The sequence below is a fragment of the Echiichthys vipera genome (assembly GCF_963691815.1).
Source record: "Echiichthys vipera genome assembly, chromosome: 2".
Taxonomy (NCBI): Eukaryota; Metazoa; Chordata; class Actinopteri; order Perciformes; family Trachinidae; genus Echiichthys; species Echiichthys vipera.
The window spans coordinates 2,426,724-2,452,500 of record NC_139827.1 but is presented as its reverse complement, the minus strand read 5'-3'; the positions used below and the strand labels follow the sequence as shown (position 1 = coordinate 2,452,500).

At 47.4% G+C, this 25,777-nt stretch overlaps 1 protein-coding gene across 2 annotated transcripts; it reads left to right on the top strand.

Moving 5' to 3' along the window:
• Positions 1 to 611: 611 nt before the first annotated feature.
• Positions 612 to 25,748, top strand: syngr1b (synaptogyrin 1b; the record flags this gene model as incomplete). 2 transcript variants are annotated; one of them, XM_083926139.1, is made up of 4 exons in its annotated part: positions 612 to 746; positions 19,103 to 19,340; positions 21,313 to 21,458; positions 25,530 to 25,748. In XM_083926139.1, the coding sequence occupies exons 1-4, from the start codon at positions 645 to 647 to the stop codon at positions 25,746 to 25,748; spliced, it is 705 nt and encodes a 234-aa protein (XP_083782265.1). In that variant the 5' UTR covers positions 612 to 644. The 2 variants fall into 2 exon arrangements, with proteins under 2 accessions (XP_083782265.1, XP_083782266.1); XM_083926140.1 differs by lacking the exon at positions 25,530 to 25,748 and adding an exon at positions 21,697 to 21,798.
• Positions 25,749 to 25,777: the final 29 nt, after the last annotated feature.

Below are 25,777 nucleotides of genomic sequence, written 5' to 3'. Positions count from 1 at the left end.
GTCCTGCGTCGATATTAAGTCAAATATTAGCGCACAGAGGCATAATTAGCTTGATTGAGTAGCCTAGCATGCTGTGGTGGAGTCAGCTGGTTTCCCCTTCTCTTGTCTGTTTTGAAGTCCTCCATATAGAAAATGGAAAGCGCGTGACCCCTTGTGGCGATCCTGTGAGCACCCCCCCACACACACACACACCCCTTTATAAACACGTGCGCGTGCTCGCCATGTGCGAGGCGTGATAACCGAGGCGCGTTCACGTGTACGCCACCGGCCCCTGTGCTGAGAGAAGGAGAGAGAGAGAGAGAGAGAGAGCATCATCATCAAAACACAGGCGCACACACAGCTCCCTCTGCCCGGGTCTCCAAAGAGGACAGCAGGGAATTTAGAGGTTAAATTCAAAAACAACAAGAACAGGGAGGCTGTGCACCCAGGAGCAACCGAGCACCCACCCACCCTTGCACCACCACCACCACCACCAGCAGCAGCAGCAGCAGCAGCAGCAGCACCACCAGCAGCAGCAGCAGGAGCGAGATTCGAGGATTGTATCACCGTCGGCTGCTCCACACACCCTGCGCCTTTGAAACCAGCAGCGGGGAGGAGGGGAGAACCAGAGAGGAGGCTGTGCAGAGAGGAGGAGGAGGAGGACCATGGAGGGGATGCAGGCATACGGAGCCGGGAAAGCCGGAGGAGCCTTCGACCCCGTCACCTTCTTCCAGCAGCCTCAGACCATTCTCCGCATCGTGTCTTGGGTGAGAAACATGAGAAACTCAAAAAACAAGTTTGTTGCTTCTTAGCTACAGAATGGCTACACATGCTACTTATAGATAACCTTATCAGGCGTGTGCACGTGCATGCAATTATGGGATTTAACTGTCTTTTTTTTAATTGGTTGATTTTAAAAAGGAGGCTTCATCAGTGAGGAGTAATGCAGACTCCTATAGGGCCCCACAGACATCACATCCTGCTCTGTCACACCACATTCTTATTGTTATCTCGTGATATCTTGCATTAATTTGGCTCTACCAGTTTAATAGTAGTTAAGTTAATAGTGCTTTATGTTCCCATATGTTATGGTTCTCAACGGGGCGTGTGTATTAGGCCCAGCGTGGGTCCTGATTACTGTTTATACCATTGGCTGTCCTCTTCTCTGATGATATATTATGAAGCAACTGATGTTTTCTAATGGGCACATTGAGAACACACACACACACACACACACACACACACACACACACACACACACACTCAAAGGATTTCATAATTTCATAAGAACTGCCCTCCCGTTCCCCTCCCCTCCCCGAGACCGAGGAGCACTAATGAAAAGCAACAGGATAGTGAGTAGTGTTAGCAACAGTAGTTTTAGGAGTAATACGATATCACTGCAGGTAGCAAATGATATATACATGCTGTTAAATATGATGTGTTCAAACCCAACCCTCAACATTAGACCCACATTTGCATTTTTGTGTCTAGTTTGATCTTCACGTGGGGTGAGGAGTACAGAGATACACAAAAAAGTACCGCATGTGCCACGAACCGGGAATAATACGACTATTTCTTCCTCTTTATTCCATTAGAGCAGCGGTGTCAAACTCAAATTCACAGTGGGCCAAAATTTAAAAACTGGGACAAAGTTGCGGACCAAACTAAATATCTACAGTCTGCAAATGTGCATGTGTCCCTTCTCTCCAGATGTGTAACGTTGAACCTTTCCAGTGCAGCTCCTTGTTCTTGTCGTGGTGTTTCTTCTGTTTGATTCTTTGGTTACAGCCACGGTGACAAACAGCTCTTTACCTTCACACACAGATCATCTGCTGAAAGCTCCTGTCCTCCATCTTTCTTTGGGACGTTTTTGGGGAGGGGTGGATTCAGTGTGTCTGCAGAGACTGGTAGCATGGATGCTCATGTCTGTGAACAGAAAAGTAGACGTGGATGTGATTTAGCTCTCAGAGAACCTTGATATGATCTTGGGGGCCAAAAATAATTACACCGGGGGCCCGATTTGGCCCACGGGCCTGAGTTTGACACCCCTGCATTAGGGAGCATAACATAGAATCTCAGCCACTGCCTCTGTCTGTTTAGTTGCATTTCTGGTTAAATAAATGACATCGAAGGCTAATGTAATATAAGCTCGAGGCCACCGTGACTTCACCTTTATCTTATGGATGCAGATCTGTGATGATGTTGGTCACACTCTTGGACGCCACGGACGCCATGGATGTCGTAAAAGAGCACTGTCTTGTGTTTTTAGTGGTGATAAGTCGTGTTTCCCGTGTCCGATTCCCACGGTTCATCACCTCATTTACACGTCTTCTTCTTCTTCAGGAAACATAAAGTACCTGTTTGCTTTTGCGTATCATTTTACACATCCTGCTAAATGCAACGACTAGCATCCTTTTTCTTTCTTCCATTCTTTACAGTTTCACTATTTTCCAGCAGAAAGTCGCACAGTTGGGGTTATTTCTTATTTATAGGGCTGTGTCTGTGTCTGCACGTCCTTAAATAACGCCAAAGAGCTTTTTCAACTAGGCTACACAGAGGGTATAACGACGCAGGTGGGTTCATGTGGATGCACGAGTCTTACATCTCAGTAAAGCAGCAAACGTGGGGGTCACGAGGGCTGAGCTGTTGCTTGCCAAGTCGAGACTTTGGGCCGTTTTACGTCCGCTTGTGTTGCAAACGGGGAAGAAAAGTTGGTGGTTTAACTTCTTTTAGTAAGTAATCAAAGAGCAGCATCTGCAAGTGTAACGATATGGATTTATTTCTGTATGTGTGACTGAAAGCAACGTTCCTTTCCACTTAAAACATGAACCGTACCTAAATCACATGAAGTGTGTGTGTGTGTGCGTGTGCGCGCACATATGTGTGTGTGTGTCATTTAACTCTGAATGGCATGTGAAGGAGGGTCATGTGGCTACTCAATGAACTGTGAAAGACTTGTTCGCGTGAGCATCAGATCTGGCTTCAGAGTCATGAGGTCAGGTCTCTGGTTGTAGAGAAACACACACACACAGACACACACACACACGTTCATGAGATGAAGCATTTTGTGTTTGATCTGGTATTATTCGACATGTCTTCTCCCCTGTGAAGGCCACGGAAACATTTCTCATTTTCAGATTCTTTGCAGACATCCTTTGTGATATGATGTGAATAGTTTAATTCATTTAGTGCAACATGGTTTTATTCTGAAGGTCAAAACAAATGAACTCAGTAGATGTCTTTATCCCAAACTCCTTACACCCTCTAGCTGTAACCCTGTTACTTCATTATTTGCACGATACAATTGTTGAAAAGGCTTTTACAATTTCATTCAATCGAGTCCAAGGTGACAATCTCAAAAATGACTAATTTACAGCAACATGAAGAGAGAAAAGGAGCAAATCTAAGAAAAGCTAAAACCAGCAGTTGTTATCTGGAGTCCCCTCACTCGTGAACATGATCACGAGGTACTGCAGCGGGGGCGGTGTTGCAGTCGCTCTACCGCACCGTTGTGACGAAACTAGAGCTGAGGAAGGCAAAGCTCTGGATCTACCGGTCAATCTTGGTTCCTACCCTCACCTGTGGTCATTAAAGCTGGGTCAGGACCCAAAGAACCAGGTCCAGGTACAAGCGTCTGAAATGTGTTTCCTCAGGAGGGGGTCTGGAGTCTCCCTTAGAGAGAGGGGGAGAAGTTCAGCATCCGTGAGGAACTCGGAGTAGAGCCGCTGCTCCTTTCCGTTGAAAGGAGCCAGTTGAGGTGGTTCAGGATCATCTGGTAAGGATGAACCCTGGGCGCCTCCCTAGGGAGGTGTTCCAGGCACGTCCAGCTGGGCTGAGGCCTCTGGGAAGACCCAGGACCAGGTGGAGAGATTAGATCTCCACACTGGCCTGGGAACGCCTCAGGATCCCCCAGTTAGAGCTGGTTAATGTGGCCCGGGAAAGGGAAGTTTGGGGTCCCCGGCTAAAGCTGCTGCCCCCGCGACCTGACCCCGCATAAGAGGCTGAAGATGAGATGAGATGAAATATCTGGAGTTTTGTAACAAAAATAACTTCCCCCGGGGATTATTCAAGTATTTCTGATCTGATCTGATGTCGATAAAATAAACCGTAGACCTTGAGAAACACAGTACAGTTAAGCAAAAGCTCACGAGGGCCTGAAGTGAGCTGTTCCTTTTGAACAACAGTTACCATGTATGGCAATATTAAGGTGATGAACAGAGTCCAGTTTGAATAGTTTATATTGACAAAAATCATCCATAAAGCATCATTCTCATAAAGAAGTAGGCCCCCCTGGTTGGCGGTTGCTATGGAACTTACGACGATTAGCCTAGCGTTTGTAACGTTAGCTCGCAGAGATCGCAGCGTTCCTCAAAGTGAATAAATACCTGGATCCCCACACCAGTTAGTTGGTCCAGTCCCAGCCTGGTCCTGCTCCTGGTCCAGTCCCAGCCTGGTCCTGGTCCTGGTCCAGTCCCAGCCTGGTCCTGGTCCTGGTCCAGTCCCAGCCTGGTCAGATGCGTACATGAACTGATGAAGCCTCTTGGATGAGAGGTGAAACGTCTTCCTAGACAAATAACCAAGTCCAGTTGCTTTTGACTGAAAAATGCTAACCTGCTTTGCTAGTTCAGAAAAAAGGCTTAAGCTAAAGATGACCCTCTGTCACGACACACAGGCACGGCTGATTATCCAAACATATCCAATAACAGAGAGCATTGGAAAGATTAAGAGCAATCACTTTATAAATGTGTTCTCCCGCAAATACAGTGGTTAAGTTAAAGTCCCTGCACTGTAAAGATATAGTGATCTATAATCATGTGGAATAGGGCGCCATCGCTGTGATGTATGGGAATTATAGCATGGCTAACAACCAATCAGATAGCTGGATTCGAACCATCTGTTTTTCGCTATATAGTCCACTGGTGAACAGAAACACTCGAATACAGGTGTGGGGCGGCTTTATGGGCTCCTTGTGAGATGCCTCGCTCCCATAGGTGTTACCTGAGCAACCACATGTCTCCATAGTAACAGCCATAGCCTGAGTTGTGATGTTTTGTGTGATGGTGCTAATACTCAGTCTGCTGTGGATTGTGGGTGAGGAAGCTATCAGCACTTTAAACATTGTGTGCGTGAGTGTGTGTGTGTGTGTGTGTGTGCATGTGCGTGTGACTGAGTGATTCAGCCTCAGGGAGTCCATCCAGCATGTTGTGATGATGCACAATGGACGGAGGAGAGAAGAGTGAACATACAGTGTAGCCTCAGATGGGGGGAGCACCTTGTGTAAGATAACGATTTGATAATAATAATAACTGAATTCTTGATTTATTGAATTAAACCATAACCTTTATTTAACGAGGAAATCACATTGAGATAAAAACCTCTTGCACGTGAGACATAGCCAGGACAGGGTGCCATAGCAGCACAACAACAACAACAACAACAACAGATCCCAACAGTGTTGCTAGCCAATTGAAGCTAATGCAGCTAGCAGCGACCACTTCCTTTATTCTGATATAGGAGCCTAAAGATTGAGCTTGGCCTGCAGATCGTTCCAGGACCAAGGACCATAAACAGCCAAGGTTATGACTGTTTTGCAAGAACGTCCGGCTTCAATAAGCAAGAAATTTACCTGAAATTGTTGTATAAACTAAAATGTACAAATGTTGGAACCTACCCAAGGAGAGGGATCACCATCCTACCGTGCTGTGTAAGGTACTTATACTTGTTTTAAGCCTTAGCACAACGATGGCTCCTAGAGACCTGGTGACACACTTCAGGGCTGAAACTAAGTAGTTATCAACCTGACTTGCAAAGTTGAGACGCCACCTTCTTGCCTGTTTTTCTACTTTTGATCTGTATTTAAAAGAGCATTTACCTTTTGAACCTTTTTTTGTTGTTGTGGTAAGATTCTGTTACCGCATTGCACATTTTCAAATGTGTTTCCGTCGGTTGGTGGTGGTTGGAGTTGGTGGATCTCTAGCATTAGCAGGCATTCAGACAAGATCAGGCGGTCCGGTGAAAACACTTTGAATGGGGGGGGGCTTATAGGTACTAGTGGTGGGGGTCGCAGGGTGGTGCCAAAAAAGATCAGTGGCTTGCGGCTAAAAGCTGACCCTGTCCCTATAGTCCAGCGGTGGGCAATTCCGGTCCTGGAGAGCCACTGTCCTGCATGTTTTAGGTTTCTCTCTGCTCTAACACACCTGAGTCTAATGCTCTGCTCGTTATCAAGCAGCTGATGCTCGTCACAGTTTGATTATTGTTGGACTCAGGTGTGTTAGAGCAGGGAGAAACCTAAAACATGCAGGACAGTAGCTCTCCAGGACCGGAATTGCCCACCCCTGCTATAGTCTGACAGTCATCTTGGTGTTAAAACAGTTTTATTTACAAGTTTGTTTAACTGCAGAATAAAACTTTTATTTTCTTATTCGTTGAAACACACATAAGCCTGTGAATGTTCTCGTGTGTCCAGGTCGTCGTTATCCTCAAAGCAATTTCAGTCAAAAGCAACTGGACTTGGTTCTTTGTCTAGGAAGACGTTTCACCTCTCATCCAAGAGGCTTCATCAGTTCATGTACGCATCTGACCAGGCTGGGACTGGGACTGGACCAGGACCAGGACCAGGCTGTGACTGGACCAGGTCCAGGACCAGAACCAGACTGGGACTGGACTAGGACCAGGACCAGGCTGGGACTGGTTCAACTAACTGGTGTGGAGATCCAGGTATTTAACCTCTCACAACAAGTTAAATACCTGGATCTCCACACCAGTTAGTTGGACCAGTCCCAGCCTGGTCCTGGTCCTGGTCCTGGTCCTGGTCCTGGTCAGATGCGTACATGAACTGATGAAGCCTCTTGGATGAGAGATGAAACATCTTCCTAGACAAATAACCAAGTCCAGTTGCTTTAAGACTGAAACTGCTTTGGGGACTCATACATAAGTAGTGGTAACCATTTTAAATTTAGCTGTGATGATGATTAGCATTTCTGAGGTCAGGTGATTTTGTAATCTGTGAGTAACTCTTTGATATTAGCAACACAAACAGACTGCACATTCTGTCAGCTCCGTGTAAACACACACACACACACACACACACACACACACACACACACACACACACACACACACACACACACACACACACACACACACACACACACACACACAAACACTCACAGTGTGTTGGTGCCTACATGTCAGAATCCAGACACAGCTTGAAGGCTATTTTATTATGCATGCTTTCAATGTATAAAAGCTTTTACGTGCCTGTAGCAGTCGCGTTGTGGACATGTGTTGTACACCTCTGCAGGTCTGTGGTGATCTAAATAAGCCTGTCGGTAATTACATTTACAACGGTGAGCCCAGAGTAACACCCAGCTGTCTGTCAAATAGGACTGGTAATACATGTTGGCATTTAGCTGCTCAGTGTGAGGAAGTCCCCAAACCCTCCACTGATTCGTTGTAGGATGGATTGTATTTTGTGGTAAACTCATGCGTTTTAAGACGTGATCACATTTAATGATTTTTGGTGTGGTGGTGAGCACTGTCGCACTGTCTCACAGGGAGAGGGTCCCTGGTTCCCAGTTCGAATCTGGGCTGGGGCCCTTCTGTGTGGAGTTTGCATGTTCTCTCCGTGTCTGCGTGGGTTTTCTCCGGGTTCTCCGGTTTCCTCCCACAGTCCAAAGACGTGCAGGTGTTCGGTTCATTGATGACTCTAAATCACCCGTAGGTGTGAATGGTTGTCTGTCTCTGTTTGTCTCTATGTGTCCTGTGATAGACTGGCGTCCTGTCCGATGTCAGCTGGGATCAGCTTCATGTCTTCCTCTCTGTGGGCAGATTTCGTCACCACGATAGCATCACAACCGTGCAAGACACAGTCACGACTTTACAGGTGTGTAGTTGAGAGGTCAAAGATTGGTGCTGTCCATGGGCACAGGAAGTAGGGGGTTGGAAAGCCATTGCTCCAGCACTTTACACCCCTCGCCCAATTTGGCAAGATGGTCTCTGGTTTAACGGATTGGCTTCAGCTGAGATAAACCCACGGAGGTGCAGTTGCAATGCTCTCCTCTCTACGGGATCATCTTGCTCCATAACGCAAGGGGAAATAAAAGAGTGTGAATGTAAAAAAATGATTCAACAACGACTCCAACAGAGTGATACGTCTTCTCTATAACTGGTCATGTTATGTCAGTCTCAGGAGTTGCATTCTCCTGTTAAGACGATGATATTACACCGTATATGCTTGCCTCATAGCAAGGGGGTTCCTGGTTCGAATCCCGGCTGGGGCCCTTCTGTGTGGAGTTTGCATGTTGTCCCTGTGTCTGCGTGGGTTTTCTCCGGGTTCTCCGGTTTCCTCCCACAGTCCAAAGACGTGCAGGTGTTCGGTTCATTGATGACTCTAAATCACCCGTAGGTGTGAATGGTTGTCTGTCTCTGTTCGTCTCTATGTGTCCTGTGATAGACTGGCGTCCTGTCCAGGGTGGACCCCGCCTCACGCCCGATGTCAGCTGGGATCGGCTAAAGCCCCCTCCGCGACCCCTACAGGGACAAGCGGTTGAAGACGAATGAATTTATTTAAGCAGTACTGTATTTTGATGTGGATCAGAGCCAAAAAAGCCTACTACATTAGTTATAATATAATTTTTTTCATTATTATTCACTGAGTTGTATTATTTACATTCATTAGTCTGTAATTTGCGGTGCAGTGAAATTTCCCTTAATAGTTAAAAACACACGCAGAAGTAACTGAGTGATCGTCAGACCAGATGCAGGTGCCCTCACTTGATTCTGTTATGCTCTATGAGATTAAAGAGCCGTCTGTTTCCTTACAGCGAGTCTTGTTTTGGGAAATCATCTGATCATGTTCTTACTGATTCCCTCCCAAACGCAACTGCCGATGGACGGCAAAGCAAAAAAGATAAAACATTGTGAGGGGGGTGTACTGGACTTGTGATTATGCCCGTCTTGTGTACCCTTGATGCTGCACTGGCTCTCCTTGAATTGTACTTTGACAAGGTCCTCTCTCTCTCTCTCTCTCTCTCTCTCTCTCTCTCTCTCCCTCTCTCTCTCTCTCTCTCTCTCTCTCTCTCTCTCTCTCTCTGTCTCTCTCTCTCTCTGTCTCTCTCTCTCTCTCTCTCTCTCTCTCCCCCCTCTCTCTCTCTGTCTCACTTCCTCTCTCTCATTACATGAGCAGCTGCTGCCATGGTGACAGCAGCAATCAGGTATCCCCAGTCCAGGCCAACACGCTGCTGCAGACAATAAGCCCACCCGACCACGCACACACACACACACCCACACACCCTCGCACACAAACACAGAATATAATATCCTACAGCGGGGATCATTCCAGCTCACTCTCTTTCTCTCTCACGTCCAGTGTATTTTCTTTCATGGTGCGTTCGTTGGCTCCTGACAGGCGCTCAAATACAAATCTCAGTGACTCACTCGTTTTCAGTGTGTTGCTGTGGAGGAGCCGACCCGTCTTTCATCTTCTCTCTGCAATGAGAGTATCATAGCTTAGCTGGTTCTTTCTTCCAGTGTCATTGTTTTGAATTGATGTTGATATCTAGAGTGACTCATAACGAGTGAGACGAAAGCTTCAAATGCACATATTGCAAATTTACAAGGAACTGTGGAGTGCAAGTGTTTCCCAGAAGACCACTTTTTGTTGTTGCTTGGCTCCGATCTTTTGCTTTTGCATTATTCCACGTTGCATCCTAGTGTGTTTTGCGCTAACCCCCTCCACATCCAGTATCTCTGGCAACTTTCATCCTCAATCTAAAGCAACAGTCTGTTTTAAAAAGTTTTGGAAGCTACTCTGAGACTTAATCTCCTGTTCAGACAGATTTATTTGTGTAAATCACAGTTTGGACTCACGTCATCATTGAAAATCTGTTCATTTGTTTTCTAAATTTCAAGGCTGACTCCTTTTTACACTGTAAATGAGTCGGTGGCTCAACAAATGAGATGACTAACTCACCTTTGCAGCATTTTTTTCCATGGAGGGTATTTCATTGGTTGTTCGCACCGTGTGGAAGGCTGCAGCCACAAAGACCTGGACAGAACGCAGCGCTAAGCCACGGTCTGGTGCGTCCCCCTTTTGGAAAGGGAGGTCCTGACTTTCTCAAAGGCCTGTTCGGAGTTAAGACGTAGTTTTAAGGTTCAGGTTTGAATTAGTTTTAGGTTAGGGTTATGGTAAGAGTCTGGGTTAGGCACTTAGGGCGCACTCACACTGTTCTTCCGCACCGGGCCAAAACAGGTTTTACGGGTAAAGCCTAGTTTGTTTGGCCAGTGTGAGTGCAACCGCTCCGCGTCTAGCTGCGGCCAGCTAACCGTCTACGGCCCGTTTGGGAGAGGTGGGCTTTAGTAAAGCACGTTTGCACATGCACGAGCGTGCGCACGTGTACGAGCACGAGGCCTACGACAGCTCTTACGTCATTTCCTGTGCGCCTGTTGGGACATAGAAAAAAGAAGGAGGGACCATGCGCGGACATTTCAAACAATGGCGGTGAAAGGTTGACGTTGGTGTGATGCGGAGGTGGAGTGTTTACTGCAGATTTGGTCGATGAAAAGATTCAAAAACAGTCGACAAGACGCACAAAAACTCTGAGGTCTACGGAAAGATCTGGAAGCCCTCATGCTTTAATGCGTCCTTTACTATGAAATGTACATTGAGCAAAACATCCTCGTGAGGGCGTCGTTCGGATTAAAAAGAGATAACGATCCTGCGTCTGTTGAGAAGGAGGCAAAATGGCGGGCAGCGTTGTAGACGGCGGTGGTCTGTGAGACACTAAAGACGTCCCTGAGTGTGGACGGAGAATTCCACACGTTGGTTTGACAGATGAGACAAATTGACGACCAAACGTAGCTTTCAGTATTCCAGGATGTGCGTCGGGGCTTTTGATGACTCGCTCGCTCCTGATATTCACGCCACGTTTTGTGTCCAGCGCCCCGACACTCTTTGCGTACGTGCAGAAATACAGATGCAGTGTAAGCAGAGTACGGACAGAGCCTTCTGTCCGTACTCTGCTTACACTGCATCCGTATGTGTATCTAATGTAGAGCATAGTGTCCTCACAAAGATAGATGTAAGAGAGAGTGTGTGTGTGTGTGTGTGTGTGTGTGTGCTGAGGTACAGTTTTTGAATACCGGGGTGACGTGAGGCCTGGCTCAATTGTCTGGTCTTTACAATGGATCCCAAAGGCCTTTCAGTCAGCACAACAGCCTTTTTAAATGATGCACAACCACCCAGACTCAACTGATATGATTTAGGCCGACGCACAGTGGCTTAGGTGGCCCTTTGCAGTCGGTGTATGGCATTTAGCAATCCCCCGAAAACCAGAGTTTAGAGGAGAAAAAGAAAGAAAAACGCATGAATGCACACAGTTTTACAAGCAAACACACTCACACACACACACACACACACACACACACACACACACACACACACTAGGCAATGTGCATACTTTATGTGAAATTCGTAAGTGACCCACTGACGGTCACAAGACGAGAAACCCACGTGGCGTCCTTCACAGTGCCTGCCTTCATCCCCACCAGGAGCCTTGTGATCAGTCTTCAGATCAGCGGGGCGAGGGGAACCTCCCCACGCACACACACCTAAAGAAGTCGTGCAGCGACAGAAAGAGTGGGGGAGGATGTGAAGGAGAGTCACGTATGAGACCGTATCACATGTTCCACAATTCACGGCTCCTAAGCGAGTGAAGAATGTCGAGGGGCAGCGAGTTCAAGTATTTAACACACTTCATTTGTGTCCAATTCACTATTTAGTCCTATGTTTTATAGCATAGCCTTAAATGCATGCGTGTATCTTAATCTGACACACACAGTAGAGGAATTGCCGTTATACTCTGCAACATGCAGTCGATGTGGATTTGAAGGAGGCGCTCCAATGGGGTTGGATTTCCGCTCAGAGCCAGAGAAAAGCACAGTAATTGAATCAGGGCCCTGCCATGTGACGGCAAATATAATTGTGACTCTGAAGACGAGTGTGTGTTTTCAAACCCAACAAACTAGGTCATGCCAAAACCAATCCTCATTTCAACTGAGGGTGTTTGTGTGTTTGCTGTTGGTGTCTCTGGAGCGGGCAGAGAAGAAGGGAGCGAGGAAAACAGAGACACACAGAGAGCGATAATCCCTGGTGGCGCGCTCATTTCGCAGGGGAGTTTCTCAGGGGAGCAAAATCAAACCAAACTGTGTCGAACTACGTAAAGCTAGCGGCCCTGCAGGTCCTGCTGTCCTTGTTACAGCTGCTGGAAAACTCCCATGGCAATAAAAAGATGGGGGGGGGCATAGATGTACATGTTCAATATAGTCCATGTACATGTACATATTGGGGCAGCAGTAGTTCAGTCCATAGGTGACTTGGCTGGGAACCGGAATTCATGGTCCCTGTGTGGACCATGAATGGAGCGTGGACTGGTGGCTGGAGAGGTGCCAGTTCATTCTCCTGGGCACTGCTGAGGTGTTGTTGAGCAAGGCACCAATCCCCCAAGTGGGACTCGAAGCCCACCTCTCCCAAAAGCTCCAGGTGCCTTGCTCGGGGCTTTGCTCTGGGCGCCGGTCACTGGCAGCCCCTTGCTCTAACATCCCTCCATTAATTGCATGTATATAGGTCCTGTCTGTGCATGCATCCTCTTGTCCCTGTCGGGGTCGTGGGGGGCTGGAGCCCATCCCAGCTGACATCGGGCGTGAGGCGGGGTCCACCCTGGACAGGACGCCAGTCTATCACAGGACACATAGAGACGAACAGAGACAGACAACCATTCAAGCCTACGGGTGATTTAGAGTCATCAATGAACCGAACACCTGCACGTCTTTGGACTGTGGGAGGAAACCGGAGAACCCGGAGAAAACCCACGCAGACACGGGGAGAACATGCAAACTCCACACAGAAGGGCCCCAGCCGGGATTCCAACCAGGAACCCTCTTGTTGTGAGGCGACAGTGCTGTGCAGTCTGTGTCTGTGTCTGTGGGAGGCAAGGAGTTATGAGATGAAAGGAAAAGAGTCCAGTAAAATACACACACACAGCACTTCTTTCTTCTCAGTAGGTTTATTATGTGACTACTCCGAGCAGAAAGAGCCTTCTCATGTCATGTGATAGACCGTGCGTGTTCCCGGGCGTGTTCCCGTGCGTGCGCGTGTGACTTTGTGTTTTTCTGACCTGAATCTTCAAGTAAGCCGGGCATGTGAACAAACTGCGCGTGTGCGTTGGAGCTGTACGCGGTTGAGTGCGCGTGTTAGCGCGTGTCCGAGCGCGCTCGTTTTTCCTCAAGAATGCTCGTGGGCAGAGGCAGGGCCAGTAATGAGGGAGAGACTGGCTGAGACGAGGGCGGAGGGAGCGAGCGGTGATGCAGCCGCTCTAAAAATAACACCGCCTCCATACCCCCCTTCTGCCCCTGATGCTTCCTCCGCTCGTCCACTCCGCAATCCCTTCCTCTCTTCATCATCCCTCTCCTTGATGAAAGAGGGCTGCAGGTAGATGGAGCGGGGGGGGGAGAGGTGTCAATGTCCTCCTCCACACATCCTTTTGTTTCGGGGAGAGGGGAGAGTGTGTGTGTGTGTGTGTGTGGCTGAAGACGGACAAGAGATCAGAGAGGCAGAGAGGGGCCGGGGGGGAGGGCGAGGGACATTGAAAGGTTGTGCATACGTGCGGAGACGAGACGCAGATTCAAATGCCAGCTCGTGTTTCCTCTACATGATGCAGAAAGCAAAGTGGAGAGTCAGTGATGCTTTTTCAGCAGGCTAGCACAAAATGGTTGCATGTTACTGTATATACAGTTCTGTAATACACTGAGTCCCTTGTGTCACTGCTGTTTTATACACGTGACACAGAGATAACTTTATTTACAGCTGTCAGAACTTAGGGCGTACTCACACTGTCCTTCTTGCCGGGGCCAAAACCGGTTTTTCAGCTAAAGCCTAGTACCTTTAAGCAGTGTGAGTGCACCCGCGCACAACTGCCGTCCACGGCCCGCTTGAAAGAGGTGGGCTTTAGCGGAGCCGTTTGCACATGCACGAGCGTGCGCACGTACAAGTACCCTAAAGCACGGGTCGTGGTACGGAAGGACAGTGTGAGTACGCTCTTAGTGTCTGACGCCTGCTCTCTCCCTGCATTTAGAGAGATTTAACACTTTTATTGCAGTCTAATATTTAACGAAACAAGACTTAAACAAGACTCCGAGCCCTTCTAGCAGCTCGGTGAGGCTGTTCATGGGCACAGCGGTGCTTTGAGCTAAGGGCGCACTCACACTGTCCTTCCGCACCGGGCCAAAACAGGATTTTCGGGTCAAGCCTAGTGCATCCACGGCCCGTCTGAGAGAGGTGGGCTTTTGTGGAGCGCGTTTGCACATGTACGAGCACGAGCGTGTGCACGTGTACGAGCAAGAGCGCGACGCCTACGACGGTTCTGACGTCATTTACATGCGCCTAATATTCAAAAACAGTCGACAAGACGCACAAAAACTGCGAGGTCTATGGAAAGATTTGGAAACAAAGCGATGCATCGCGATGACGTCATCAATGCGTGTGACGTGTTACGGCGTGATGACGTATAGGCAGCAAGAAGCATTCGCCGAGGCTTGTCGACTGTTTTTGAATCTTTTCATCGACCAAATCTGCAGTAAACACTCCACCTCCGCATCACACCAACGTGAACCTTTCGCCTCCATTGTTTTAAGTGGCTGCGCATGGTCCCTCCTTCTTTTTTCTATGTCCCAACAGGCGCACAGGAAATGACCTCAGAACCGCCGTATGGCCTCGTGCTCGTACACGTGCAAACGCGCTCTACAAAAGCCCACCTCTCTCAGACGGGCCGTGGACGGCCAGCTGGCCACAGTTATGCGTGGAGCGGTTGCACTCACACTGGTCAAATGCACTAGGCTTTAGCCGAAAAACCTGTTTTGGCCCGGTGCGGAAGGACAGTGTGAGTGCGCCCTTACATGCAAATTAGGGGCGTTGAGACCCGCCTCGTTCCGGGTATTTGAGCCTAATGGAAACACACCTATATTAACTTTCCCCCTTTGCACAGTCAAATAGATTGTATCCCATAAATCTCAGTCTTGAAATAATAAAGTCTGTGTGAAGTGAATGGAACAGACTTCCAGACTATTCTGCCCCGGCTGACACTTCAGCTGTTGAGTTCTCTGTATCAGCAGCGAATATGTGGTTTCTCAAGTGTGAACCAGACAGCGGAGAGAGGAAGAGCTTGAAAAGCAGATAAAGACAGAAAGAGTGGAAGAGAACGACTGTGCTGTGACGCCCGTCCTGACTGACGTCCCTGTTCCCTCCCGGCCTGGTTGTTGGCCTTCACGGTCGGGGCTGACAGTGGAAGTGCAGTCCATTGTGTGCTCTCCCTTTTGTATCGCTGTCATTTAACATTTAAATACAGACACAACAGCTGGGTAAACAATCCACACACACGCGCATTCAGAATCTGTCACTCACCACAGTAAAATCCACACATAGACTTCAGACTCAGGGCGCACTCACACTGTCCTTCAGCACCGGGCCAAAACAGGTTTTCGGGTCAAGCCTAGTGCGTTTGACGGGTGTGAGTGCAACCGCTCCGTGCATAACTGCAGCCAGCTGGACGTCCACGTCCCGTCTGAGAGAGGTGGGCTTTTGTAAAGCGCGTTTGCACATGTATGAGCACGAGCGTGCGCACGTGTACGAGCACGAGGCCTACGGCGGTTCTGAGGTCATTTCCTGTGCGCCTGTTGGGACATAGAAAAAAGAAGGAGGGACCATGCGCGGACATTTCAAACAATGGTGGCGAAAGGTTCACGTTGGTGTGATGCGGAGGTGGAGTGTTTACTGCAGATTTGGTCGATGAAAAGATTCAAAAACAGTCGACAAGACGCACAAAAACTCCGAGGTCTACGGAAAGATTTCTAAACAAAGTGATGCATCGCCATGACGTCACCAATGCGTGTGACGTGTAACGGCGTGATGACGTACAGGCAGCAAGAAGCATTCGCCGAGGCCCAGGTAGTGTGAGTACAAACGGGCCTGGAGGGGGGGACAAGTACCCTTAAGCCCGGGGCACGGTGCAGAAGGACAGTGTGATTGCGCCCTTAATTGCATACACACACACGCGTATTAAGAATCTGTCACTCACCACAGTAAAATCCACACAGACTGCAGACTAACATAAACACACTCAGCCTCGCTCTGATCCAGACAGAACTGGCTCCCTGTTGGTTTGGTCTGAGGGTTGGATGGAGTTGTCTGATCCACTGTTATCAAGTGAAGTACAAAGTAGACCGCTCCAGCGCACTGCAGGGTAGAATACTAACGCCGCGGGTGTGTGTGTGGTCTCATCTTTATGGCCTCGGAGAGCCTGTTTCCGTGATGCTGTACTGATTGGAGGAGAAGAGACGAGACGAGAGGGGGGATTAGACGGTATCTTAGTAACCTGCTCCTGTTATTGACTCCATTTTGTAGCCCTTTGTGTCTCCAGTCCTGGAGGCAGCAGCGTACGGGAGAGGAGGAGAAAATGAAAAGCAAGAACAGAGGAAAGAGGAAAAAGAGAGAAGAATGAAGAGCAGCATAAAGGAGGGATCAGATGCTATCATAGTAACCTTCTCCTAAAGTATGATTGACTCCATTTTGTCATCACCGGACGCCTGTTAGGATAACAAATCCCTTCAGGACGTTCTTAAAATTCAAAAACATTGCATGCATTACATTTCAACTGGCTATTTTTTTATATTAAACACTCAAAAAGGATTTCAAATGGCCAAGAGGACCTGAATCAAACACAGGAGACACTAAGCCTTATTCATGAGATTTGTTTTTTTGTCCTAAACAATTCACAATACTTAGATTTGTCTTTGAAATAATACATTTTCAATGCAGCGTGGAACAACATGTTGATGTCATGAACGGTACAGAGATAACACACAAAAGGCAAGGCAAGGCAGCTTTATTTGTGTAGCACTTTTCATACACAAGGCAGACTCAAAGTGCTTCACAGCACAACATGTCATGAATTCAAATGCATTACAGAAAGACAAAGAGAATAAAAACATAGACAATAATCAAAACAGTGCGGACGTTAAAAGTGCGAAGATTCAGCAGAAAGCTAAGGTGAACATAAAAGTTTTCAGTCTAGTTTTAAAAGTGGTCAGAGTGGGTGAAAGTCTTACAAAAGAGAGAATAACTGACTTTAGACACTGACATCTCCACAGTGGCTGAACAGATTTGTACAATTTGAACTGCGAATCCAGGCCGCACCAAACTCTCACAATGTTAGTTTATATTAAGAGACGTAGGAGCCTGGGAACATAGGGAGGATCCCACTGCGGGCTGGAGCGTTTTATTGAACGGTCAGATCAGATAGTGCTATTCATCCTCTCATATGGCAAGAAAACAAGGAAGTGTATTTTCCGCACTATAAGTTGCACCTAAAAACCTTCAAATGTCTCTAAAGCCGACAGTGCGCCTTATAACCGGTGCTCCTTATATATGGACCAATATTGAGCCACAACAGGTCTCCAACTACGGTGAGCAGCCGCCGACTCTATTTTCCCCCGTAGAAGAAGTAACGCGCGGTGCATGTTGAGATATACGACTACGTGAAGCGTGCCGTTTCATTTCCATGTGTGTGTTTGTGTAAAGAGCCCAAAATGGCTCCTATTAAGAGACACGCTTACGACGCAGAGATTACACTCAAGGCCATTAGTCACGCAGTAGAACACGGGAATAGAGCAGCAGCCAGAGAGTTTAACATGAACCAATCAATGGTGTGGAAGTGGAGGAAGCAACAAGACGACCTCCCCTGACTGTTGTGTTGACGTTCCCTTTAGCGCAGCTCCATCTAATGGATGCAGAACGTAACCCCAGCCCCGACTGTAGCGTCTGTTCTATGCGCCTTATAATGTGGTGCGCCTTATAGTGCGGAAAATACGTTGCCAGTGTGTTTCCCAAACTATCCATATCCCTTCAGGACACAAGATATTGATTACAGATATTGAAATCCACCTGAAGTGCAATTTTACTTTCAAAGATTCTGGTGATGCCGAGGAGAAATGCCAGATATAGAATGATGCTGGCGTTCACCGAGTGTTTAGCACATTACATGACGCTCATGAATAAATAAATAAATAAAAAGGTAGACCCTTGCACGGTGAAACTAATTGCACAGTTAGGTCTTTTGCATCTGCAGCCCCAGAAAAGGCAAGTGATAACAATACTGTACGACGGACATTACACTTCCTAATGTGCTGATTATTCTCCAAATTGAGAAGCCAATATGTCCTCACATAGCACTGTAGCCTCACAGCGAGAGGGTTCCTGGTTTGAATCCCGGCTGGGGTCCTTCTGTGTGGAGTTTGCATGATGTCCCCGTGTCTGCGTGGGTTTTCTCCGGGTTCTCCGGTTTCCTCCCACAGTCCAAAGACGTGCAGGTGTTCGGTTCATTGATGACTCTAAATCACCCGTAGGTGTGAATGGTTGTCTGTCTCTGTTCGTCTCTATGTGTCCTGTGATAGACTGGGGTCCTGTCCAGGGTGGACCCCGCCTCACGCCAGATGTCAGCTGGGATCGGCTCCAGCCCCCCACGACCCCGACAGGGACAAGCAGTTGAAGATGAATGAATGAATGAATGAATGACATAGCGTTGTGTGTTCAGTAGCTGTCATACTAAATGACACAGTCCACAGTCATAGTTTGAGAGAAACCCCAGAGGCACATTGAGCGAAACCGTTGGAAAAAGACACGAGGGATTATTCATAAAACTCCCCTGCAGGGTCGTCATGACTTTCTGGGCTGAGAGCGTCACGCAGAAGTGTTTCCATATTCATTACACGGTCAGTCGAAGTATACCATCTGACTGCAGCAGGTGGTATGCTTTTAGGCTATAGAGGGCTTTTATGAATTATTATGAAACATACAAGTGGAGAGCAGGGTCTTCAGATTCTCGTAGCTCACACACACACACACACACACACACACACACACACACATATTCAGGAACACGCACATGGAAGTGCAGGAGTAGTTAGGATGGACAATGGGACTTTGGCAAGCACACTCCAAACAGTCTCTGTAAAGACGTACAAATCAAAACAACATTTACTCAGTTAAATCCCCTCCTCTTCTCCTCTGCAGCTCTTCTCAATCGTGATCTTCGGCTGCATCGCCAACGAGGGCTACATCAACCGTCCCAACGAAGTGGAGGAGTACTGCATCTTCAACCGCAACCAAAACGCCTGTAATTATGGCGTCTTCATGGGCTCCATGGCCTTCCTCTGCTGCATGGCCTTCTTGGCTCTGGACGTCTACTTCCCCCAAATCAGCAGCGTCAAAGACCGCAAGAAGGTCGTGCTGACTGATGTCGGACTGTCAGGTAAAACACGTCATCTATTCATACTTCACCTACCTTATGTCTTGACAACAAAGATACAGATTACCTTCACACAGGCATCACTGAACTGGTCTATACGCAGACAGACAGACAGACAGACGCCAGTGAAGCACAAAATGAACCTGGAACACATCATTTCAAGTTGAATAGCTGTTTGAAAACCGATTCAGGAAGTGCTCAAGAGCTTGTAAGGAAATAAAAAGTTAGTGCAAGGCACTCAGAGATGTCCCACCAATGCAGTTTTCCTCCTTGCTGTATCAGAAATCAGAGACTCCAGAGAAATAGTCTAGCACTGCTGTCATATTTGGTTGTAGCCATGTGTACAAAGTGGACTCAGGATATATCAACATTGTCCTCTGCACAACTCGTACAGTTTTAGTCTTTCACACCAGTCGTGTGCTGCCAGACCGCAGGTACTGGGGTCGGGGTTCAGGGGGCTTTCAAGAAGGTTAAAAGTTCAGCTTAAAAGTATCCAAAACATTTTTATTACCTTTCACCTTCACTCAGGTGATCAAAATCCCCTCCCTCAGAGATCAGGGGTGTCAACGTGATCCAGTAAAGAGTCGCTGTGGCTGCAGGTTTTCATTCCAACCAAGCAAGAACACACCTGACTGGAGTCACGCAATCACCTGAACTGTCTTCACACAGTTGATTTGTTGGATCAGGTGTCTTCTTGCAACCTGCAGCCACAGCGGCTCTTTACTGGATCCCGTTGACACTATTATCATCACAACAAAAGGAGAGGAGGTGTGAGTGGTAGAGTAATAAGAGGAGAGCTCTTCTGGCACTAACGAGCCTCTGAGACGCTGTGTGTTGGGACCTCGGACCTCTCCTTGTCTCTGCTGCACTGCTACTGCAGCTGACTCAGACACGATGACAGGACAGTCAAGTGTTGAGTCGCTTAATAAGGTTGTTCCTGTCAAAGACAAGAGTCTCCTTCCCTGCCTCATCATTCATACACCTTCTGTCCCTCTATGTTCTTCCCACTATGTCTCTGTTGTCACATGAAATACTTCGTCCCTTCTGAAACAAGGGAAATACGAATGTTTCTGATGAACTTTTAGCTTCTCTCTCCTCTGCTGCCACACGTCTAACTGCAGTAGATGTGATGGGATGATGTTTGCCTCTCCTTTATATCTTAGCCCAATAGGACAGAAGCATATCTGTTTTTTTGGGGGGTAATTTGTGTCGTTTGGCGTTCCACAAGGGTCAATCATTGGTCCCTTGTTGTTTTCAACTCATCCACATCCGTCTGTTTGATCTTTTTCATTGCTATGCACATTATCTTCAACTATAGCAGTTTAGCTATCTTAGCCAGCCTTTCCTACTATATGTCAGTGTCAAGTCCAAAGTATTTATTTGTTCAGTCCCAACTAAATAATATATATTTTGAACCTTCAAATCAGCAACTCTTGGTAACTAATTAGCACATTATAAAGTTGTACATTTCAATTTTTGTACAGATTAAACAAACAATTCAATTCAGTTTTATTTATAGTGTCAAATCCTCTCAATCCCATCTTCATCTGCTTATCCGGGGTCGGGTCACGGGGGCAGCAGCTTTAGCAGGGGACCCCAAACTTCCCTTTCCCGGGCCACATTAACCAGCTCTAACTGGGGGATCCTGAGGCGTTCCCAGGCCAGTGTCAAATCATAACCAAAGTGATCTCAGGACACTTTACAGAGTAGGTAAAGACCACACTCTATGACTTATTCATGATTTACAGAGACCCAACAATTCCCCCGTAGAGTACGGTGGAGACGAAAACCTTCACTATAACAGACAGGAACGTCAGACAGACCCAGCTCTGTGGAGGACGCACATCTGTCTGCACCGGAGAGAGGAAGAGAAGGAGAGAGAGAGAGAGAAAAGACGGACAGATGGACAGAGAGAGACACATGACACATTGACTCATTGTTTTAACACTTTCTCTGCACCCGTCTCTCTTCCCAGCGTTCTGGTCCTTCATGTGGTTCGTCGGTTTCTGTTTCTTGGCAAACCAGTGGCAGGTGACCAAGCATGAGGACAACCCGCTGAGGGAGGGAGGGGACGCTGCCCGGGCGGCCATCACCTTCTCCTTCTTCTCCATCTTCACCTGGGTAAGGGCCTCCACACTGCACCTCACCGTTGCACCGTAAAACACACCATGACATTAGGTGGCGATGTGTGGTCTAAAAACCTTTCAATTCCTCCATGATGAGCTTTTGAAAACGTCTGTGCTCTGACTGTCGCGTCTCCGTTTTCTCTCGAGTTAGTGTTCGGATGTGTGTGTGTGATGATGTTTCTTTGTATGTGGGTACACATGCACTCATGAGTGTGTGGATGTTGTTCCAACAGGGCGCTCAGACTCTCTTCTCACTGGAGAAGTTAAAGAACGTGTCGTTTGAAGAGGAGTACACCAAGCTGTTCCCCCCTCAGCCCCATCAACCTTTAGTCTGACTCCGCTCTGTCTTCTACCGCTGCTGCCTTAAGCCTCCACAGCTGGTCCTGTTACACACTCCTGTTACTCCACTCCTGTGGCTGCACTTGTTTAATGATGAACATGAAATACTGCTGAATGTGAACGTGGGCCTGTTTGTGATCCAGCAGTAAGTTGTACCATCACTGTTGCCAGCAGGACGTTGCCTACTACAGTTTAACTCAATCATTTATGTCCTCAAACACATCTGAATGATGATACACGCGTAGGTGGGTAGATTCTATTGTTCATTAACATGCATGACTCAGCAGTTAAATCGCCAAATGCGGAGATTCCCGGCCTACTTAAGTTCCTGTAATCCGTTCAGGAATGAAAGCTCCCTGCCCACTGGAATTTGAAAAACAACACAAAAACGAACATTACATATTCACGTGGACGTCCTTTTTAAACTTCGATGGTAAACACAAGTTAAACGATAAAGAAAAGCATGAAAAACTGAATGTATTCACTGTATTTTCCGCACTATAAGGCGCACCACATTATAAGGAGCACCACATTATAAGGCGCATAGAACAGACACTACAGTCGAGGCTGGGGTTACGTTAAGGACCGCCTCTAAAGTCATTGATGTTAAGTTGGCGTGCTAGCGCTGTTGCCTTCAGTGGAATAGTGATTGTACGGACTCTTCTACTTGCTGCTCTCTGTTCAACAACCCACTGTTGGAGTTTGTCCTCCAGCTGCAGCCGTCTCGCTCTGTTCCCTCTAAACTCTGTTTAGTTTTCTTTACTTTACACACACACACACACACACACACACACACACACACACAGATATTTTTGTTTTTTCTGAGCTAAAATAAAAGTGGAGTGAGAACAGGTTGGGCAGTGTTCACAATTTTAACCAATAAACCAATAAAACCAATTCTCCTCCCTCCAAATCCAGTCCGTCCCCTCAAACTAACTGACAGAAAAAAGAGTTTCTTCGGCCTAAAATGACGTTAGCTACGGTCACAAAAGTGTAGCTCCCATCCTGCTCGGGTCCCTTAATAACAACCCCGACCAGCTCACATATGGCTAACTTTACTGTACCGTACTTTAGGAGAGCATCAAGTTTTGATAGCAAGCCAAAATAAGAACATAATACAATCATAACTACTAAAAGACATTAATCACCGTATTTTCCGCACTATAAGGCGCATAGAACAGACGCTCCAGTCGAGGCTGGGGTTACGTTCTGCATCCATTAGATGGAGCTGCGTTAAAGGGAACGTCAACAACACAGTCAGGGGAGGTCGTCTTGTTGCTTCCTCCACTTCGGCACCATTGATTGGTTCATGTTCAACTCTCTGGCTGCTGCTCTATTGCCGTGTTCTACTGCGTGACTAATGGCCTTGAGTGTAAACTCTGCGTCGTAAGCGTGTCTCTTAACAGGAGCCATTTTGGGCTCTTTACACAAACACACACATGGAAATGAAACGGCACGCTTCACGCAGTCGTATATCTCAACATGCACCGTGCATTACTTCTTCTACGGGGGAAAATAGAGTCGGCGGCTGCTCACCGTAGTTGGAGACCTGTTGTGGCTCAATATTGGTCCATATATAAGGAGCACCGGGTTATAAGGCGCACTGTCGGCTTTTGAGACATTTGAAGGTTTTTAGGTGCAACTTATAGTGCGGAAAATACGGTACTTCACATTCAAAGCAGCGAGGTTCAGCAGTTTGTTGCTGAGGTGTTCACGTGTATGACAGGTGCGGTCTGTAGCTTCGCCTCCACAGGTGGAGCACTTAAACAAGTGCAGGCTCAGTTTACAGGGGTCACCGCTTCTTCTCATCATTAACTTGGAGGTCCACAAAGTGATTTGGTGCTTTGTCTTTTTGCTGTATGGCGTCATAATGATTAAGGTTTCAGTTCGGATACGAACAGATTCTGTTTAAAACGTGATTACATAGTTTTTTTAAGTGTGTTGCTTGACACTGTAAAGGTTTTGTGTATTTCCTTTTGGTTTTTGAGGAAGCTACAAAGTTTGCTCTAACGTGTTCCTACTCCATACAACATTTTGGGAAATATCCATGTTTTCAGTCTATGTGCTAAGCTAAGCTAAGCTAAGCTAAGCTAAGCTAAGGTGGTCAGCTGTTCGCTCCAGACAAACATTAAAGTGGTTTCAATCTTCCTGCGAGAAAATAAAGAAGTATATTTCCCAAAATGTCAAACTTTTCCATTAATTTCTCCAGTTTTGTGTACTGAAGTTTTTCCATGTGCTCCCCTTTTGAGTATTTTCTTAAGCTTAGCAGGTAGACGTGTTTTATTTTACCTCATATTTTAAACAGACAGTTTTTAAGACACTTTAATTGAAGTGTCAAACTGTTTTTTATTGCATATGCGTAGGATTTTATGGTTTGATGCATGTTCTTGGGTTATACGGTTTTATTACATCGCCACTACACTAAAATATTCCTTTATTGCCTTCTTTTCATTAAGCGATCAACCAACACGACCAAGTATTTGATGGGCCCAGGACAGAATGGTGTATTAAGGCCACTCCCACTGTGCGTCTGTCCCGTGCCCCGTGCTTTAGGGTCCTTGTCCCCCCTCCAGGCCCGTTTGTACTCACACTACCTGGGCCTCGGAGAATGCTTCTTGCTGCCTATACGTCATCACGCCGTAACACGCCCCACGCATTGATGACGTCATGGCGATGCGTGGCTTTGTTTCCAGATCTTTCCATAGACCTCGGAGTTTTTATGCGTCTTGTCGACTGTTTTTGAATCTTTTCATCGACCAAATCTGCAGTAAACACTCCACCTCCGCATCACACCAACGTGAACCTTTCGCCGCCATTGTTTTAAATGTCCGCGCATGGTCCCTCCTTCTTTTTTCTATGTCCCAACAGGCGCACAGGAAATGACCTCAGAACCGCCATAGGCCTCGTGCTCGTACACGTGCGCATGCTCGTGCTCGTACATGTGCAAACGTGCTTTACAAAAGCCCACCTTTCCAAAACGGGCCATGGACGACAAGCGTACCGCTCCTAGGCTTGGTACGGTTGCACTCACACTGGTCAAAGGAACTAGACTTTAGCCCTGGAACGTGTTTGGGCACGGTACGGATGGACAGTGTGAGTGCCCCCTCAGACTGAAAGAGTCACAACTGTCCGGCCAGATTCGATCTGTCTGAGATCGAACGGAGACACAACAGGAAATAAAATCACCATGAAACTTCCCAGCACTCCGAGCTTTAATCCACTCCCCTCTCGTTCTCTCTGTGAGGGTCTGCTGGTACACTCCCAGGTGCACTCTTGGTACCTCCGGCTTTTGTACAGTTGTCTTATAGAATCTCTGTAATTATGGAGAAAAATGCACATGTCTGATGTTTTACAGTGCACGGCCTCAGCTGTTTAATGATGGACACAGACACAGTTTAATTGCTAGGTCCCCATCTCCCTGTGGATCAGAGTGGGGCTGAGATCTTTCTTATTATGGAGCTGAACACTGGATAAACAGCCTTTTTTCGCTTCTGCCTATAGAAACTAACATGCTCTGACTAAATGACTCGCTCAAACTGTCTAATCTGCTTCACGAGCTTTCCAAGCTAACTAATCAATATTTCCTTCTCTCTCTTCTCCCCAAACCTCTGCTCTAACACCTCTGCATCTCTGCTTCCACATCTATCCATTTCACACCTTTCATCCATCTATTTATCCTCTTTGCCTTCCTGTCGTCTTCCATCTCCGATCCCTCCACCCCCCCAAGGCGGGCCAGTCCTTTCTGGGCTTCCAGAGGTACAAGCTGGGGGCCGACTCAGCCCTCTTCTCCCAGGAATACACGGACCCCAGCCAGGACGCAGCCGGAGCCCCTTACACCTCCTTCGGTGGGGACGACGTGGAGAGCCCGGAAGCAGGAGGAGGGGGCCAGGCCAACAGCGATGCAGCCTTTGACGGCACTGGAGGCTACCAGCGTCAGGACTACTGAGATATTGGGGGAAACATACTAGGGGAGGA